This window comes from Pongo abelii, chromosome 5 (genome assembly GCF_028885655.2).
Source record: "Pongo abelii isolate AG06213 chromosome 5, NHGRI_mPonAbe1-v2.0_pri, whole genome shotgun sequence".
NCBI lineage: Eukaryota > Metazoa > Chordata > Mammalia > Primates > Hominidae > Pongo > Pongo abelii.
Window position 1 is genome coordinate 52,299,933 of NC_071990.2, and position 18,136 is coordinate 52,318,068.

Consider the following 18,136-nt stretch of genomic DNA (forward strand, 5'->3'; position numbering starts at 1 on the left):
TATCTATCTCATAGGGCTATTAGAAAGAAAAGATAGAATAGTCCATGGAACATGCTTAGAACAGTGCCTGGCACATTATGAACAATAAATGTTAACTATTATCAATACTGTCATTATGGCATGTTCATGATTCCAGGTGCCAGTCAACAAGGTTCAAGAAATATGCTTTTACTTTCTACTCTTTTTACAGCTGTATCTAATCATGACGAGCTGTAGTATTACAGAGTTGTAAGCAACTTAACCAGATCTGCTGAAGTTTGTTAAGTGTGTTGACTCTATAAAGAACTGTAAATGTGAAGTGTCATTTCCAATTTGAATAAATACAAAGAGGGATGAAAATCATTTGAGAACGAAGGTATTGACTTGGGAAGAGTTTAAAAACCTTACACAAGCTGTGATATTGTACATATGTTTTCTCAGTGCTTATGATTTCTGATTTTATATTTGTAATATGAGAATGGTTAATCTTCTGTGTTTATAAATGGAGCCCCATTGTAGTTGATCCTTCCCAGATTGTAAGAAGATCTGATGCTCAGAAAGACGAAAAAAGTGTCTTTGGGCCAATTATTGCCAACTTTTTCTCGCTAGTGCTATATGATCTAAACTTGCTATAAACATAGACATCTAGGGTGAAGAGGAAAATGTGCTAAGAAAATGGCTCCTGGTAAGAGAAAAGAGAGTTACTTAAGCAGATGTGATACGAGGTCCTACCAGGTTAATGTGTTGTGTCTGATGAATTCTGTCCTCACTTAAGGCTCTATGAAAGAGAAAAATTAATTAATTCTCTCCCTAAGCAGGTCTAATTCTCTCTTGAAATTTTAGAGGGAGAAATAAGCACCCATTTATTTAAAAATAAAAAACACATGGAATCTTAGTAGGTTATAGACTCCTTCCCTATTTCACTCTTTCATTCATATTCTCATTCTCACTTTGTCATTTTAGTTTATGCACATATTAGGACCTCTCACTCAGGCCACATTTATCTAGTGCGTCAGCCACTGACTACACAGTGAAAGAACATAAAATAGCAACTGCAATCGGTATCTGCAAATGTCATGCAGTCCCACCCTGACTCATGACTTCTCTTTCTGTCTCTGCCTGCCCTGGACCCAAGCCCCAGCTCTGTCTTCCTGAGCCGGCTGTTGGCTCTCTCTGCATTTTTACCTCTTACCTCCACATCCTCTCTGTTACCTCCTCTGTTGCCTCCACATCTTTTCCCTGTCCTGACTCACAAATCTGTACACTCCTTCTGTTCCTCCTGTCCTGCTCAGCGAACTTGACCTCATTCCCCAGAAGCTGACCTCTTTGGCTTAGCCACAGAGAAGGCTTGCTTGTCAGTTAGTCCCTGGCAGCTAAAGCTTGATTTACAGGACCACAATCCTGTCTGATTCCAGCCTCAGAGGCAGCCACGGAAGGCATCTTGGCCCTCAAAAAACGTGATCCTTTAAAGGCGTTCACAGAAATAGTACATGAAAATCCTGTGATTACCTTTGAGTCTTCTATTATCCCTGTATCATTCACTTATGAAACAGTGAATTTTGGGGGGGATAAAAGGAAAAGAACTTGATCAAGACACCAACACATATGTCTGCATTAGCCACAATCCTGAAAGTTAGCTCAATTAAATCTTCTTAATTAACTCAGAGAAGAATAACAATTGTTATTCTGACTCAGAGCAATGTTTTTCATACTTCTGTGGAGGTATTTGTGATTTCCCGGACCCTGACACAGACCTACACAGCCCAAACCTCTCAGGAGGGTCCTGGGAATAAGCACTTCAGCTGTTTACACAGGACGCAAAAAAACACAAATGTAAGGAACTAAACAAATTTTCTCATACTACACTCTTAAAATATTGTTTGTTCTCAGGAGCAGGTGTTCTTACCAAGTGAAGAGTGAGATCCAGATGGAAAAGATCCTTACTTCACAATTCGTACTTTTTATCAATTATACCAAACACTTACAGACAAAATCATATTCCCAAGATGTAAAATGCACAGTGGTTACTTTAGAGGCATAAAAAGTTTCATTTTAGTATCTATACATTGTAGCGTATTTTAGAAAAAACAACTAACCCATTAAACCCATGATTTCATGGATATTATTAAGAAAAGTTAGGTTTTAAAAATAAGGTAGTGTAGAAATTTATTTAAGAAAATATTAAGTAAATAATCAGACAAGAGATATAAGGATATGATACAATTATGAAAATGGTACTAAAATATCTAAAGTTCAGGAAGCACAGTGTTAACTAAGTATTGTTTTTTCTTATAAATTGAAAGAAGAAGAGTTGGTTTATAAGGTTAGGTACATAAGCTCAGATTTAAAAAAAGAAAAGATGGTATACTAGAAAAAGCACTGAACCTAGAGTCAGAAAAGCTATTTGAATACTGGTTGCACCACCTATGACCTGTGTGAATTAAGGCTAGCAACTCAGCATTGCAGAGCATGTATTTGATTCTAAGTTTCCTTTCCTTTCCTTTTCTTTCTCCTCCTCTCGTCTTCTCTCCTCTCCTCTCCTTTCCTCTCTCTCCTCTCCTTTCCTTTCCTTTCCATCCTTTTCTCCTTCTCTTCCTGCCTTTTCCTTTTGGAGTTGTTTCCAACCAAGAGGCAAAATCCCTTTTCACATCCCCAGCCTCTGTTCTGTTATCTATATTTTTGCCATAAAGGTTAGTGCAGTTCCCTGAAGTCAATTCTCTACACTACTAGTAAAAATCCTTGGGGATCTTTGGGAATGAGTTTTTCATAAGAATGTAAATTAATTTATTAACTAGAATGCTGTGGATTGCCTTAGAGGGGCTCAGCATGGGAATGACTGCAGAGTTGCAAAAAGATTCTGATTCCTCTCCGCCTACAAAATCTTCCCCAAGAGGTCACGGGAGCCAGCTGACACCATTCTCCTCCTTAGATCCTAAAGGAATTATTTTCCAGGATTTGCAGGGCGTCTTCTAGACCAGCTGAAGAAGAGAAGATCTATGCAAGCAGCCTGCTTGGCTCCAGGGCCCTTGTTGCATTGAGGAAAGGAAACCTGGGCAGTGGTAGACAGGATCAGGAGCCTAGGCTCCAACCCAGGAAAGCACTCCTGATTTTTTAGGCTCTCCCAAATTAACAGCATCTTTTCTGATCCATCTTTGTGATGAGACAGACCTCAGTTCTTCTAGGCAACTTGGCACACACAATAAAGTCCATCTGCCTTTCCATGCACAGCCTTCTTGCCCTTTATTCGTGGTGAGGCGGACATTTGGACACAAGTGTTGGCCAGCCTGGCTAGACATGTCCTTTTTTTCTCAGTCAGATCAGAAGGTGGTGGTGCAGTAGGAGCCTCAGCCTTACAGGCAGACCTTCTCAGCTGCCGCCTCACACAATGTCCCAGCTCGGCTGCATCTCTGCTGCAGGAGTGGGGGCTGTGTGAACTCGGGAGGGCAACTGTGAATCGCGCAGCATCTGATATGAATTTATCACCGGCTGCTGGTCGGGAGGGGGATCAAGCTAGGGGAAGGGGCTGTGAGTGTTTAATGCACCCTGCCACAACCCAACAGTTTGCCCTAAAGAGCCTTTTACCAATATAAAAGGACAGGGTCAAAAGTAAGTTGACCCCTGACAGAATGTACAATTATTAGAAGAAGGCTGTGTGCGAGCAGCTGCTGGAACCCCACTGACTCTGCATCGGGCTTCCAAGAGTCAGATTATGAATAATCAACTCAAGATTGTTTTCTCCACCCTTCTCAACCTCCCCCCACCTCCCTCCAATCTTCTCCTCCTGTTTTGGGCAAGTCCTATTCTATTTCTACAGGAAGAAGCATAGCCCTCCCTAGCAGCTGCAATAATTGTGTTCCTATTGTGATGAAGACCTCCTCCTGGCCACCCCCCTACAAGTGGCCATTGTGAGTGGAGAGTCAGTGATTATACGCTCCCTCTGATGCTTTGGGGGACCCAGCTGCCTAAGTGCTGACACAGGAGTGTGCAGAAGGCCAAGGAGGGGGCTGGTGGAGGTGCAGGCAAGAGGTGGGGGAAACCCGCGCCTGTGAGATTGGACTCTGACATACCAGACCTTTTGCATAAGTCAAGCCAAGAACAAATGAGGCATTATCAGGCCCCAGTGTTGAGAGGTCTCATCTCCCTTTGAAGTGGAGCTGAGCGTGGGGCCGAGCAGCTTTTCCTCCTTTGGACCAAGCAAACATCCTTCTTTTGATATGCTACATGCTCATTATCTCTGCCCCATTTAATGATTTTTGATTGAAGGGTGGCGGCTGGGATGCCGAGAGGATCGTTAGAGAGGCTCCATACAGCCAAGCCCATAAGAAAGGCTTTCCTTGTGCCTGGGCCTAAATTTGGAATTTCTTAACAGAGTGCGCTTGTTCTTAGAGGCAGATAAAGGCTGAGCGTGAAATTCTTAATTAAGCAATAAATAGAGAGTGGGGTGTCAGCAGATGTAGCCAGTAGCCATGGCAACAGGAATCACATGGGCAAGAGAGCTGAGACTCGATGTAGGCCTCAGGCCTGGGCCTGACTGACAGCTGAAGAATCCTACAAAGCTTGTAAACCAGATTAATTAGCTGACTAATTATTTCATAGCGTTAATGTAACTAAAAAATAAAAATAGTTCACCATGAACTGAAATATCCTTGGAAAAAAACAGCAGGGAAAGAGGCAGTGGGAAACTGGCTCTGTAAGGCAAAGACATGAGCAGTCAGGGCATCAAATCGCATGAAGGGAAAAATGGGCTTGCTGGATTTTTCTCCCAACTTTGCAAATATAAAAGAACACTTGTTCTATAGTCATACCCATTCCCAAGCATGGCATAGAAGCTACAGTTGGAATACGCAATAATAGTTCATCGTATTAATAATAGTTTATCACATCAAATATTGCTCCTGCAGCATCCTAACACAAACAATAGTGCGCACAAGGTACTTCACTTGTGGTCTGTTTCGTAAGTAGCTCCTTGGGCAAAATTCTCAGCAGCTTCTAGAAAGGCAACATGAACCAATCTCCCCAACAGATCTTTTTAAATGAGTGAGGTTATCTTATTCTGTGGCTAACAATTGCTTAAGTAGCATCACATTTCAATCACGGGAACAATATATCACATATGTCATATTATGGTGAATCCCATTTATCTCACAAAAATCTAGTAAAAGAAAATAGAGGGAGACCCTTCCAGAAAGGTTATAACATATACACTGAGCTCATGACACATGATATTGTTAATCTTCTAAAAAGAAAGAAAACTTCTAGAGAAATAGACTCTCAGGAAAACATTGGTGAAATAACATGGCACACTAACCACACTTGAATATATTTGGATGTTTTGTGTCACAATTCCAAGAGACAAGTATTTTCTTAACCTTTCTGTGTAAATAAAGCCACTGAGGCATGGAGCAATTATAACGCCATGCCCCAGGTAAAATAACCAGCCAGCCACTGATTAAAACCCTAAGCCCCAGGCGCTGGCCATGAGCTTTCCAAAAAAACTGCACTCCTTGAAGATGTTTGCTGAACAAAGGCAAAACTTGCCTTGGTAGAAAAGAAAAATGCAAGGGTCAAAACATATTGTATGTGTATGATTTCTTTCTTTGTCACTGGGAATCCTTGAGAAGGGTTCTCCCACAACCCTGCCTAGCACCCCCGCCATCCTTTCTGGTCAGTGATCCACGATTATTTAGTGGGCAGCACACTCTAGTGGAGAGAGCCACAGCCAGGAGCTAGAATGCCTGGGTTCAGGTTTTTTCCACTCTCAGCTGGGTCGAAGATGAGTCAGGTCTCTTAAATCACACATGCAGCAGCCAAACAGAGGAAATGAAGATAATTGTGATTTTTCTAAAACTTCCTATCCTGGGGGAAGTGGTAAAACAATACAAAAGATGGCCCACTTAGAAGTGGTCAACCAGTGAATGAAAATTCAGCCAGTTGTCAGTGAAGCAGCACTCTGGATGAAATGCCAGCCAACAAAAGGAGCCACACCCCCAAAAAAATCTAATATGGAATTCCGTGGCCATGATAGAGATCAAGCAGCTTCCCTACAATAAAATAAACTTCTGTATACACACATTTCCCATGTTTTTCATCCCAGGAATATGTCCACATAGACTATGTGGTCTTGACTTACACCATCTGCTTAGATTAAATGTATTTTATGTAAATTATCCCAGTCATGGTCCTATAAAGTCAAGTGGTCTGAAAAAAACAGTTAAGTGAAAGTTACAATCTAATCAGTATATAAAATGCATGGCACAGAACTGGAACTCTACTTCTTGGGCTCTTGCTCGGGTACCAACAACAGCAACTACCATTATGGCATTGGGAAATGCAGTCAGGTATACGGAAAACGTGGAAGCCTAATCACCACCTTGCTAAAGATCTTATAAACTTTACACAGATGATATCCAAAATTACAGCTAAATCTACACAACCCAGTATAGCTACATGGCGCACTGCCATGGAGGAGCAGGGTGAGCCTCAGTTCCTCCTAAGTCCTCATACCATCACTGTGACAGCCCAGAAATGAGAACAGAAGTGGCTCTAGCCAGCTGTCTACTCCATACACTCAGAGGATAAAGGAGGCACCAATGACCATAAAAGATCCTATGGGGAATCCCTTCAAGAAGCAAGGGTCTCCAAGTTTATTAAACATTCAACAAATCCTCTGTGACTTCTTATTCCTTTTCCAACTCATATTCGATGGAGGAGATACTAGGATATTCCAATACAAATAATTCTGAAAAATTAATAAAGGCTATCTACCTAATAGAAATGTTTTATACTAAGACATTCATTTACATCATACATATGCACAGATACAGATGTACATCTACATATAAGCACACATGCACATTCACACAGCTACTTACACAGATGTGCATTTATACCATATGTGTATATAAAATTGTATAACTTGCTACTAATTCAATTAATAATGCTATCATAAGAGAAGAAAATCTATAGCTGCATGATTTGATTTTTTTTCTTTGTATCATAAATGGTTTTTATTATGTTTAGCTTATTTGAGTATTCAAATTATTTTGCAGTTCATGAACAGAATATGACCTATGGACAAGACAGCCTCTTCAGAAGCAGGCTAAGTAATGGAAAGAGAGCAATTCAGATTAAAATTTTGTTCCAGAATACATATCAAGTGAATAGCCATAAAGTTAATGGTAACTATTTACTCTTATTTATGGCTGTATTCGGCTGAAGCGGTAAAACAATCTCAGGAATCTCTGTCCATCTCAAGTTTTTATAGTTTTAGGTTACATTTATGAATGGATCAAATCAGAAATAAAATTTGAATGGTATAATTCAGTGCAAATAAGATATACAACAATCCTTTTGGCAAAGACATAAAAAAAATACCAAGGGAGCACAGACTCTCCTCTCTGATGCTATTAAAATTTAACAGTTCTGGGGCTCACCTATAGGTCAGACTCACTGGACCTATGCTTAGGCACAAGTGAAAGAGGCAAAGGACGGACTCAGGACCATTGCCTCGCCCTCTAAATCCATGGCCACCTTGGGCTTGTGGCAGGGGCTAGAACTTGTTATGCTAATAAGATCCCCCGGATTTGACCAGGATCTACTAAGAGCAATTTAGAACAAAACTGTCACTCTTGAGACCTATTTAGCCAGATTCTCCTTTTTACTGTAAGAAGTGGCCTCGCAGTGAGCTGCGATTGGAACAAGCAGGTACCATGGTGCTCAGAATGACCAATGCTGACATGGTATAGAAAAGGAATATGAAACAAACTCCAGGAAATCAAAAGAAGTGGATGGTCCTGACACACTGGGATCCTGTGAAACATGCACAGTAAGAAGATAAGGAAAAACCTTTGGCCTCTGTCACTCTGCAGTCACAGTAGGATTCCTGATTCCCTCAACCTCATGTTAATCTTCACATAAAACAGACACAGCCCACCCCTAGTGCTCATATCAGCCCTCCATGCTACTCATCTTCCTGACCTCAGATTCTCATCGAAAGTTTTCCTTCTCACCTTCTACATAAACTTCCATCTTAATTCAGTCTCTCTCTGCATTGGTACTCTCTACCTTGGACTCTCTACTGTTCCTCATACCAATGGTCATAATCAGCCATCCATTTTTTTCTCTCTTTTTTTTTTTTATTTTTGAGATGGGGTCTCAATCTGTTGTCCAGGTTGAAGTGCAGTGCCATGCTCATGGCTCACTGCAGGCTCGACTTCCTGGGCTCAAGCTATCCTCCCACCTCAGCCTCCCAAGTAACTGAGACTACAGGCATGAGCCACCACACCCAGCTAATTTATTTAATTTTTTGTAGAGATTAGGTCTCACTCTGTTGTCTAGGCTGATCTCAAACTCCTGGCCTCAACTGATCCTCCCACCTTAGCCTCCCAAGTAGCTGGGACCAGAGGCACATGCCACCATGCCCAGCGTTTTTTTTGTTTGTTTTTTTTTTTTTTTTGGAGAGATGGGGTCTCACTTTGCTGCCCTGGCTGGTCTCAAACTCCTGAACTAAAGTACAGCCATCCATCTTTACATGTGCAGTTGTTCCACTACAAACAAATATGACACTGCCCTAAGATGAATTAAAGATATTATTAGTACTAACTACCAACCTCTAGTAAGCATTTTTTGTGGGCTAGGCCTTCTGCTCAAGAGTTTTACATGTTATTCTTTATTTAATTTCCTATCCTTTGAGGTAGGCCCTATGGTCAGACTTCTCTATAGAGGAGGAGGCTGAGGCTTAAAGAGGCTCTATGTATGCTAGCTGGTGAGTGTTGGAGCTGGGACTTAAACCCAGGCAATCGGACTTCAGGGCACATTCACTCAACCATAACACACAGCTGTCCCTTTCAGTTCCTCAGCACTTCACAGCGCAAATGTCTGGAATTGAAGGATGATTGGCGATTTCTGACTATGTGCTCTCAAAACATTCATCCAATTGGATACTTACCCAGATAGGTGAGTTGCCTCAGCTGGCTATTGAAGAACCAGTCACAGCCTTGGTTCTGACCTGGTGATGGAAGAAATGGAAAAGACAGACCCACTCGACTCCCACATCTTAGGAGGATGTCAGGGTAAGGTGGCAAATCTGTGTGCACCAGCAGTAGGTAATTACCAGGAGCAAAGTTGTCAAAGGTTGCTGAGTACTTGAAGTGAAAGAAAAACACAATAGTGCTCATTTAGTAAGGAACCCCATCATTCCACCTACTCCACCACACCACCCTGCCAAAACAACTACAGAGAATGCAGATGGAGTAGTTTAGAAATCGTACAGTTTAGACCCAGATTGTACTTTTCTTGTGGGAAATGGGAATACTTAAATCTACTTCACAAGAAATTCATAACTAGAGCTACAAAATCAGACTATGAAGACTGAAAGATGCCATAAGGTTCATCTCGTTTAACAATCTCAATTAACAGAGGAGAAAGCCAAGGCCCAGACATGTGAATTGACACATCTCAGGTCAAACAGCTAGAAGAGACAAGGCCAGGTCTAGAATTCCTTTCCAGCTTTTCCCACGACTTGAAGCGACAGGCAATGATAGGCATGTCATCCATTTATCACAGTAACAACTAACATTGCGGGAGCATTTACTATGCAATCAGCACTATTCAGTCCTCGAAAGGCACCCCCATCATTGTTACTCTTACTGTCCCATTTTTACAGTTGAGGAAACTGAGGCAGGCAGAGGTTCAGTAGCTTGCCCCATATCACAAAGCAGAAGAGTGCAGTGTCAGGACGTAAACCTAGGGTATCCACCTCCAGAGGCACACCCTACTGTTTTCACTGCATGAAAATTCTCCAGAATGCTCTCATAGCAATCTCAAGGCAAGAAAAGAGGCGTGCATCCTTTCTGAAAGCCATGGAGAGAAGATCAAAAGTGATTCTGTTCTGAATTCCTCATAACCATGGCAGGGCTTCTGTCTCCCTAAGATAGGCTCTCAGGACTGTTAGTAAGAATGTGTATGATAAGATAGGAAGAAATATATGTGTTGAAAGTATGAAAATAAGCTTAGGGAATTCCACTGGATTGCTGTTTAAAAATATGGAAAAATGTACCCACTTTCCTCACGGCCATTTCTTTTTTTTTTTTTTTAATTTTTTTTCTTTATTTCTTATAAAAAAAAAAATAGGATACAGGTGCAGAACGTGCAGGTTTGTTACACAGGTATACATGTGCCATGGTGGTTTGCTGCACCTATTGACCCATCCTCTAAGTTCCCTGCCCTCACCTCCTACCCCCCAACAGGCCCTGGTGAGTGTTGTTCCCTTCTCTGTGTCCATGTGTTCCCAATGTTCAATTCCCACTTATGAGTGAGAACATGTGGTGTTTGGTTTTCTGTTTCTGTGTTAGTTTGCTAAGAATGATGGCTTCTAGCTTCATCCATGTCCCTGAAAAGGACATGATCTCATTCCTTTTTATGGCTGCATAGTATTCCATGATGTGTATGTACCACATTTTCTTTATCCAGTCTATAATTGATGGGCATTTTCCATGTCTTTGCTATTGTAAATAGTGCTGCAATAAACATACATGTGCATGTGTCTTTACAGTAGAATAATTTATAATCCTTTGGGTACATACCCTGTAATGGGATTGCTGGGTCAAATGGTATTTCTGGTTCTAGGTCCTTGAGGAATTGCCATACTGTCTTCCACAATGGTTGAACTAATTTACATTCCCACCAACAGTGTAAAAGCGTTCCTATTTCTCCACAGCCTCACCAGCTTCCATTGTTTCCTGACTTTTTAATAATTGCCATTCTGACTGGCATGAGATGGTATCTCATAGTGGTTTTGATTTGCATTTCTCTGATGATCAGTGATGCTGAGCTTTTTTTCATGTTTGTTGGCCGCGTAAATGTCTTCTTTTGAGAAATGTCTGTTCATATCCTTTGCCCACTTTTTGATGGGGTTGTTTGTCTTTTTCTTGTAAATATGTTTAAGTTCCTTGTAAATTCTGGATATTAGACTTCTGTCAGATGGGTAGATTGCAGAAATGTTCTTCCATTCTGTAGGTTGCTTGTTCACTCTGATGATAGTTTCTTTTGCTGTGCAGAAGCTCTTTAATTAGATCCCGTTTGTCAATTTTTGCTTTTGTTGCAAATGCTTTTGGCATTTTCATCATGAAGTCTTTGCCCATGCCTATGTCCTGGATGGTATTGCCTAGGTTTTCTTCTAGGGTTTTTATGGTTTTGAGTTTTTCATGTAAGTCTTTAATCCATCTTGAGTTAATTTTTGTATAACGTGTAAGAAAGAGGTTCAGTTTCAGTTTTCTGCATATGGCTAGCCAGTTTTCCCAGCACCATTTACTGAATAAGAGATCCTTTCCCCATTGCTTGTTTTTGTGAGGTTTGTCAAAGATCTGATGGTTGTAGATGTGTGGTGTTATTTCTGAAGTCTCTGTTCTGCTCCATTGGTCTATATGTCTGTTTTGGTACTGGTACCATGCTGTTTTGGTTACTGTAGCCTTCCAGTATACTTTGAAGTCAGGTAGTGTGATGCCTCCAGCTTTGTTCTTTTGCTTAGGATTGTCTTGGCTATACAGGGTCTTCTTTGATTCCATGTGAAATTTAAAAGTTTTTTTCTAATTCTGTGAAGAATGTCAGTGGTAGTTTGATGGGAATAGCATTCGATCTATAAATTACTTTGGGCAGGATAGCCATTTTCACGACATTGATTCTTCCCATCCATGAGCATGGAATGTTTTTCCATTTGTTTGTGTCCTCTCTTATTTCCTTGAGCAGCGGTTTATAGTTCTTCTTGAAGAGGTCCTTCGCACTGCTTGTTAGCTGTATACGTAGGTATTTTATTCTCTTTGTAGCGATTGTGAATAGGAGTTCATTCATGATTTGGCTTGTCTATTGTTGGTGTAAAGGAATGCTTGTGATTTTTGAACGTTCATTTTGTATCCCGAGACTTTGAAGCTGAAGTTGCTTATCAGTTCAAGAAGTTTTTCTACTGAGATGATGTGGTTTTCTAAGTATAAAATCGTGTCGTCTGCAAAGAGAGACAACTTGACTTCCTCTCTTCCTATTTCAATGCTCTTTATTTCTTTCTCTTGCCTGATTACCCAACCAGAACTTCCAATACTATGTTGAATAACACTGGTGAGACAGGGCATCCTTGTCTTGTACTGGTTTTCAAAGGGAATGCTTCTAGCTTTTGCCCATTCAATATGACATTTGTTGTGGGTTGGTCATAAATAGCTCTTATTATTTTGAGATATGTTCCATCAATACCTAGCTTATTGAGAGTTTTTAACATGAAGGGATGTTGAATTTTATCAAAGGTCTTTTCTGCATCTGTTGAAAAAAAATCAAGTGGTTTTTGTCTTTGGTTCTGTTTATGTGACGGATTACGTTTATTGATTTGTGTATGTTGAACCAGCCTTGCATCCCAGGGATGAAGCCGACTTGATAATGGTGGATAAGTTTTTTGATGTGTTGCTGGATTTAGTTTGCCAGTATTTTATTGAGGATTTTCACATTGATGTTCATCAGGGATATTGGCCTGAAATTTTCTTTTTTTAATTGTGTCTCTTCCCAGTTTTGGTATCAGAATGATGCTGGCTTCATAAAATGAGTTAAGGAGGAGTCCCTCCTTTTCAATTGTTTGGAATAGTTTCAGAAGGAATGGTACCAGTTCCTCTTTGTACCTCTGGTAGAATTCAGCTGTGAATCCATCTAGTCCTGGGCTTTTTTTGGTTGTAGGCTATTAATTAGGCTATTAATTACTGCCTCAATTTCAAGGCTTGTTATTGGTCTATTCAGGGATTCAGCTTCTTCCTGGATTAGTCTTGGTAGGGTGTATGCAACCAGGAATTTATCCATTTCTCCTAGATTTTCTAGTTTATTTGCATAGACATGTTTATAGTATTCTCTGATGGTAGCTTGTATTTCTGTGGGGTCAGTGGTGATATCCCCTTTATCGTTTTTATTGTTTCTATTTGACCCTTTTCTCTTCTTCTTTGTTAATCTAGCTAGCGGTCTATCTATTTTGTTAATTTTTTCAAAAAACCAGCTCCTGGATTCGTTGATTTTTTTTGGAGGGTTTTTTGTGTCTATCTCCTTCAATTCTTCTCTGATCTTAGTTATTTCTTGTCTTCTGCTAGCTTTTGGATTAGTTTGCTCTTGACTCTCTAGCTCTTTTAATTGTGATGTTAAGGTATCGATTTGAGATCTTTCTAGCTTTCTGATGTGGGCATTTAGTGCTATAAATTTCCCTCTTAACACTACTTTAGCTGTGTCCCAGAGATTCTGATGCATTTTCTCTTTGTTCTCATTGGTTTCAAAGAACTTCTTTCTGTCTTAATTTCATTATTTACCCAGGAGTCATTCAGGAGCAGATTGTTCAATTTCCATGAAATTTTGTGGTTTTGAGTGAGTTTCTTAATCCTGAGTTATAATTTGATTATACTGTGGTCTGAGAGACTGTTTGTTACTATTTCAGTTATTTTGCATTTGCTGAGGAATGTTTTACTTCCAATTATGTGGTCGATTTTATAATAAGTGCCATGTGGCTCTGAGAAGAATGTATATTCTGTTGATTTGGGATAGAGAGTTCTGTAGACGTCTACTAGGTCCACTCGATCCAGAGCTGAGTTCAAGTCCTGAATATCCTTGTTAATTTTCTGTCTCATTGATCTAATACTGACAATGGGGTATTAAAGTCTCCCACTATTATTGTGCGGGAGTCTAAGTCTCTTTGTAGGTCTCTAAGAACTTGTTTTATGAATCTGGGTGCTCCTGTATTGGGGGCATGTATATTTAGATAGTTAGCGTTTCTTTTCTTTTTGCACTGTTCCCTTTACCATTATGTAATACCCTTCTTTGTCTTTTTTGATCATTGTTGGTTTAAAGTCTGTTTTATCAGAGACTAGGATTGCAAACCCTGTTATTTTTTTCTTTCCATTTGCTTGGTAAGTTTTCCTCCATCCCTTTATTTTGAGCCTGTGTGTGTCTTTGCACATAAGATGGGTCTCCTGAATACAGCACACTGATGGGTGCCTGACTCCTTATCCAATTTGCCAATCTGTGTCTTTTAATCATGGCATTTAGCCCATTTACATTTAAGGTTAGTATTGTTATGTGTGAATTTGATCCTGTCATCTTGATGTAATTTGGTTATTTTGCACACTTAGTCAATGCAGTTTCTTTGTAGTGTCATTGGTTTTTATATTTTGGTGTGTTTTTATAGTGGCTGGTACCAGTTTTTCCTTTCCATATTTAGTGCTTCTTTCAGGAGCTCTTGCAGGGCAGTTCTGGTGGTAACGAAATTCCTCAGGATTTGCTTATCTGGAAAAGATTTTATTTTTCTTTTGCTTATGAAACTTAGTTTAGCTGGATATGAAATTCTGGGTTGAAAATTCTTTTCTTTAAGAATGTTGAATATTGGCCCCCAATCTCCACTGGCTTATAGGGTTTCTCCTGAGAAGTCTGCTGTTAGTCTGATGGGCTTCCCTTTGTAGGTGACCTGGCCTTTATCTCTGGCTGCCTTTAACAGTTTTTCCTTCATTTTGACCTTGGACAATCTGATAATTATGTGTTGGTCTTCTCATGGAGTTGGGGTTGGTCTTCTCATGGAGTATCTTAATGGTGTTCTCTGTATTTCCTGAATTTGCATGTTGGCCTGTCTTGCTAGGTTGGGGAAGTTCTCCTGGATAATATCCTGAAGTGTGTTTTCCAGCTTTTTTCCATTCTCCCTGTCTCCTTCTGGTACTCCAATTAATCATAGGTTCAGTCTTTTTATGAAATCCCATATTTCTTGGAGACCTTGTTCATTCCTTTACATTCTTTTTTCTTGTCTGCATGTCTTATTTCAGTGAGGTGCTCTTCAAACTCTGATATCCTTTCTTTTACTTGGTCAATTCGGCTGTTGATACTTGTGTGTGCTTCACAAAATTCTTGTGCAGTGTTTTTTGGCTCCATCAGGTCGTTTATATCCCTCTCTAAACTGGATATTCTAGTTAGCAATTCCTCTAACCTTTTATCAAGGTTCTTAGCTTCTTTGCATTAGGTTAGAGCATGCTCCTTTCACGCATTATAGTTTTTTATTACCCATCTTCTGAAGCCTACTTCTCTTAATTTATCCATTTGATCCTCCATCCAGTTCTGTGCCCTTGATGGAGAAACGTTGCGATCATTTGGAGGAGAAGAGGCACTCTGGCCTTTTTGGTTTTCAGCATTTTTTCGTTGATTCTTTTTCATCCTTTTGAGCTTGTCTAGTTTTGGTCTTTGAGGCTGTTAACCCTTGGATAGGATTTTTGTGGGAGCCTTTTTGTTGTTGTTGTTGTTGTTGTTGATGCTGTTGTTGTTGCTTTCTGCTTGTTTGTTTTTCTTTCAGGTCCCTCTTCTGTAGGGCTGCTGCAGTTTGCTGGGGGTTCACTTCAGGCCCTATTCATCTGATTTGCTCCCGTGCCTGGAGATGTCACTCAAGGAGGCTGGAGTGCAGCAAAGATGGGTGTCTGTTCCTTCTGGGACCTCTGACCTCAAGGGGCACCAACCTGATGCCAGTAGGATCGCTCCTGCATAGGGTGTCTGACAACCTCTGTTGGAGGGTCTCACCCAGTTTGGTGGCACGAGGAGCAGGACCCGTTCAACAAAGCACTTTGTCCCTTGGTGGAGAGGGTGTGTTTCACTGAGGGGAAATCCACTCGTCTGGGCTGCCGGGATTCCTCAGAACTATCAGGAGGACAGGCCAAGTCTGCTGGTCCACGGAGACTGCAGCTACCCCCTCCCCCCAGGGCTCAGGCCCACGGAGATATGAATTCTGTCCCTGAGCCTCCGGCTGGAGTTATTGGAGATCCTGCGGGGAAGCCCTGCCCACTGAGGGAGGATGGGTCAGAGTTAGGCCCGAAGAGGCACTCTGGCTGCAGACAGCCACAGCTGGTATGTTGGGCTGTGGGGACAAGTCTTGGGACAAAGCCATCCAGCCTCCCTGGCTCCAACAGGGAAAAAGTGCAGCCTAGAGCTATAGAAATGGGTGCTGCCTTTCCCCCATCCACAGAGCTTAGCGTGTTAGGCAGTTGCAAGTCCCAGTGCTGGCTGCTGCCTCTCCTGAGCTCCAAACTGGGAGCTAAAATGGCTTAGACAGCAGGCAGCTGCAGCCAGTGCTGGTCGCCCCTCCCCCCCGGGAGTTTGGTAGGCTTAAGCAGATTCCAGCTGAGAGGCTGTAAGAATCTGCTTAGGGCGCTAGGCCCCGGTGGTGGTGTGGGTTCGCGAATGGGATCTTCCGACCCATGGGTTACACAATTCCGTGGAAAAAGCAATTTCCCCGGCTGGGTAGCGGCTCACTCACCGCCTCCCTTGGCTGTGGGGGACGGAGTTCCTTTTCCCCGTGTGGCTCTTAGGTGGGCCACCGCACCACACTGCTCTTCCTTCTCTCCGTGGGTCACGCCAGCCTTCTAGTCAATTTTGATAAGAGAACCTGGATACCTTGGTTGCCGATGAAGGCTTCACATGCTTATTATGTTTTTGTTTTGTTTTTTCGATGGTAACCTCCGAACGTCTCTGCTTCTAGTAGGCCATCTTGCCACATGGCCATTTCTATCTTCACTGCTGTTATTTGTCTCCCTTAACCCAATCCAGCCTGGGGACTCATACAGACTTCGATTTGCAAGTTAATCTTTGACCACAAGGTGGCAGTATGCAACGTATAAATGCTTTGGTAAGGCATTTTTCTCCGGCTACAAACACTTCTCTCTAGGGTAAATTGGCTATTAACCAATAAGTTTTAAAGAAATGCAATTCTATAAGATGTGTAGAGGTTGTTTCTCATTGTATTAATAAATTTAAATTTTCAGGCGGAACCATTCTGCATTCACAATAACACATAAATAGATACTAAAATTTTCAAGTTTAAAAAGCAACCAAATCTCATATTTAGCTTATATTCATCTGGCCAAAATACTACTGAAGTTTTCTTTATCTGCATCAGAATATGCCAAGACTTTCAATAACGAGATAACCTGCTCCTCTTTCAACCCATTATCTCAAACAAAGAAAGATAAGAACAAATGAGAATGGGGCATACCAACTAATGGATTCCTTGGGTTACCTGCAGAGATCTGTTGATCCAAAGGTTCTCAGATTGCAATGAGTAGGTCTCTTGGTCCACGAGCAGAGCCATCCAGCCATGAGGGTTAGACAATGTATCACATACATAATTGACAGTGGTTGTTTTATTTCTGCTGTCAGTCATGGTTAAATCATAATAAACTTCAGGAGTATGAGCTCTAGGGTGATTTTAAAAGGAAAAAAAAATGGGTTGCAAGATTATTTGCTCATTCTGAATCCAATACATTCCTCTTTCATCAATTGCAATCATCTTTCCTTTCTCTCCACATATGTCTTAGGCCCTCTTTAGTTATATGTCTAGGGACGTTTTAGCAGTCACTGTGTGAGTGAAAACAACCCAGTGGGAAGTTGCCATTGGATCATTTGCAAATTACAATGTCCTGGTGAACTGGAGGTGGTGACTCTCAGGTTTTTTGTTTGTTTTTTGTTTTTTGTTTTTTTCCTTGAGATGGAGTTTCGCTCTTGTTGCCCATGCTGGAGTGCAATGCGCAGTCTCGGCTTACTGCAACCTCCACCACTAATAAACGACACATTAATGATTTTGTATGAACCAAGACTATATACTACGATTTCAATAAAGAAATGTCTATGGCCAGAATTTTGCCTTGGACCAGATTTATCAACAGCAAAAAACATTATTATTGGTAATTGGATATTCACATGAGGAACAATTGACAGAGGCCTGGGACCTGACACGCCTAGGTGCTGAGACTCTCAGAAGTCCTGCTCAAAATGCTCAGCAGGAGTGGCTTCGGCATCCTTCTCTAGAATGATGAGGTAAATTGCTCCTCTCCTGCAGCCTTGTGTAATGCCTAGTACTCACTGCTATTACAGTACCTATGTGTTCTTGGCTTTGCCTTTTTAAAAGCATAGATTATAAGATCCATAAGTTAGAGGTCTTTTCCCCTTTCTTATTGGTATCCTCTGCCCTGGCACAGGGCCCAGCACACAATGGCACCCAAATCATGTTTGTTATATGAATGAAGAATGCATAGATGAGATCTTCCAAAAGCAGCCAGTGACATTTTCTAGTGTATATAAAGTGTTCTAGAAGAACTGCATTTTACCAAATGAGGAGACT

General features: G+C 41.1%; 1 protein-coding gene across 2 annotated transcripts in view; it reads right to left on the reverse strand.

Moving 5' to 3' along the window:
• PKHD1 (PKHD1 ciliary IPT domain containing fibrocystin/polyductin) overlaps positions 1–18,136 on the reverse strand; it is a 485,172-nt gene that overhangs the window by 236,563 nt on the left and 230,473 nt on the right. For both annotated transcript variants that reach the window (XM_024248417.3, XM_009241952.4), the window contains exons 49-50: positions 17,036–17,213; positions 8,927–9,122 (exon numbers count right to left, since the gene is read on the reverse strand). In XM_024248417.3, coding sequence (XP_024104185.3) covers positions 8,927–9,122; positions 17,036–17,213 — 374 coding nt within the window. The remainder of the gene's footprint in view (positions 1–8,926; positions 9,123–17,035; positions 17,214–18,136) is intronic.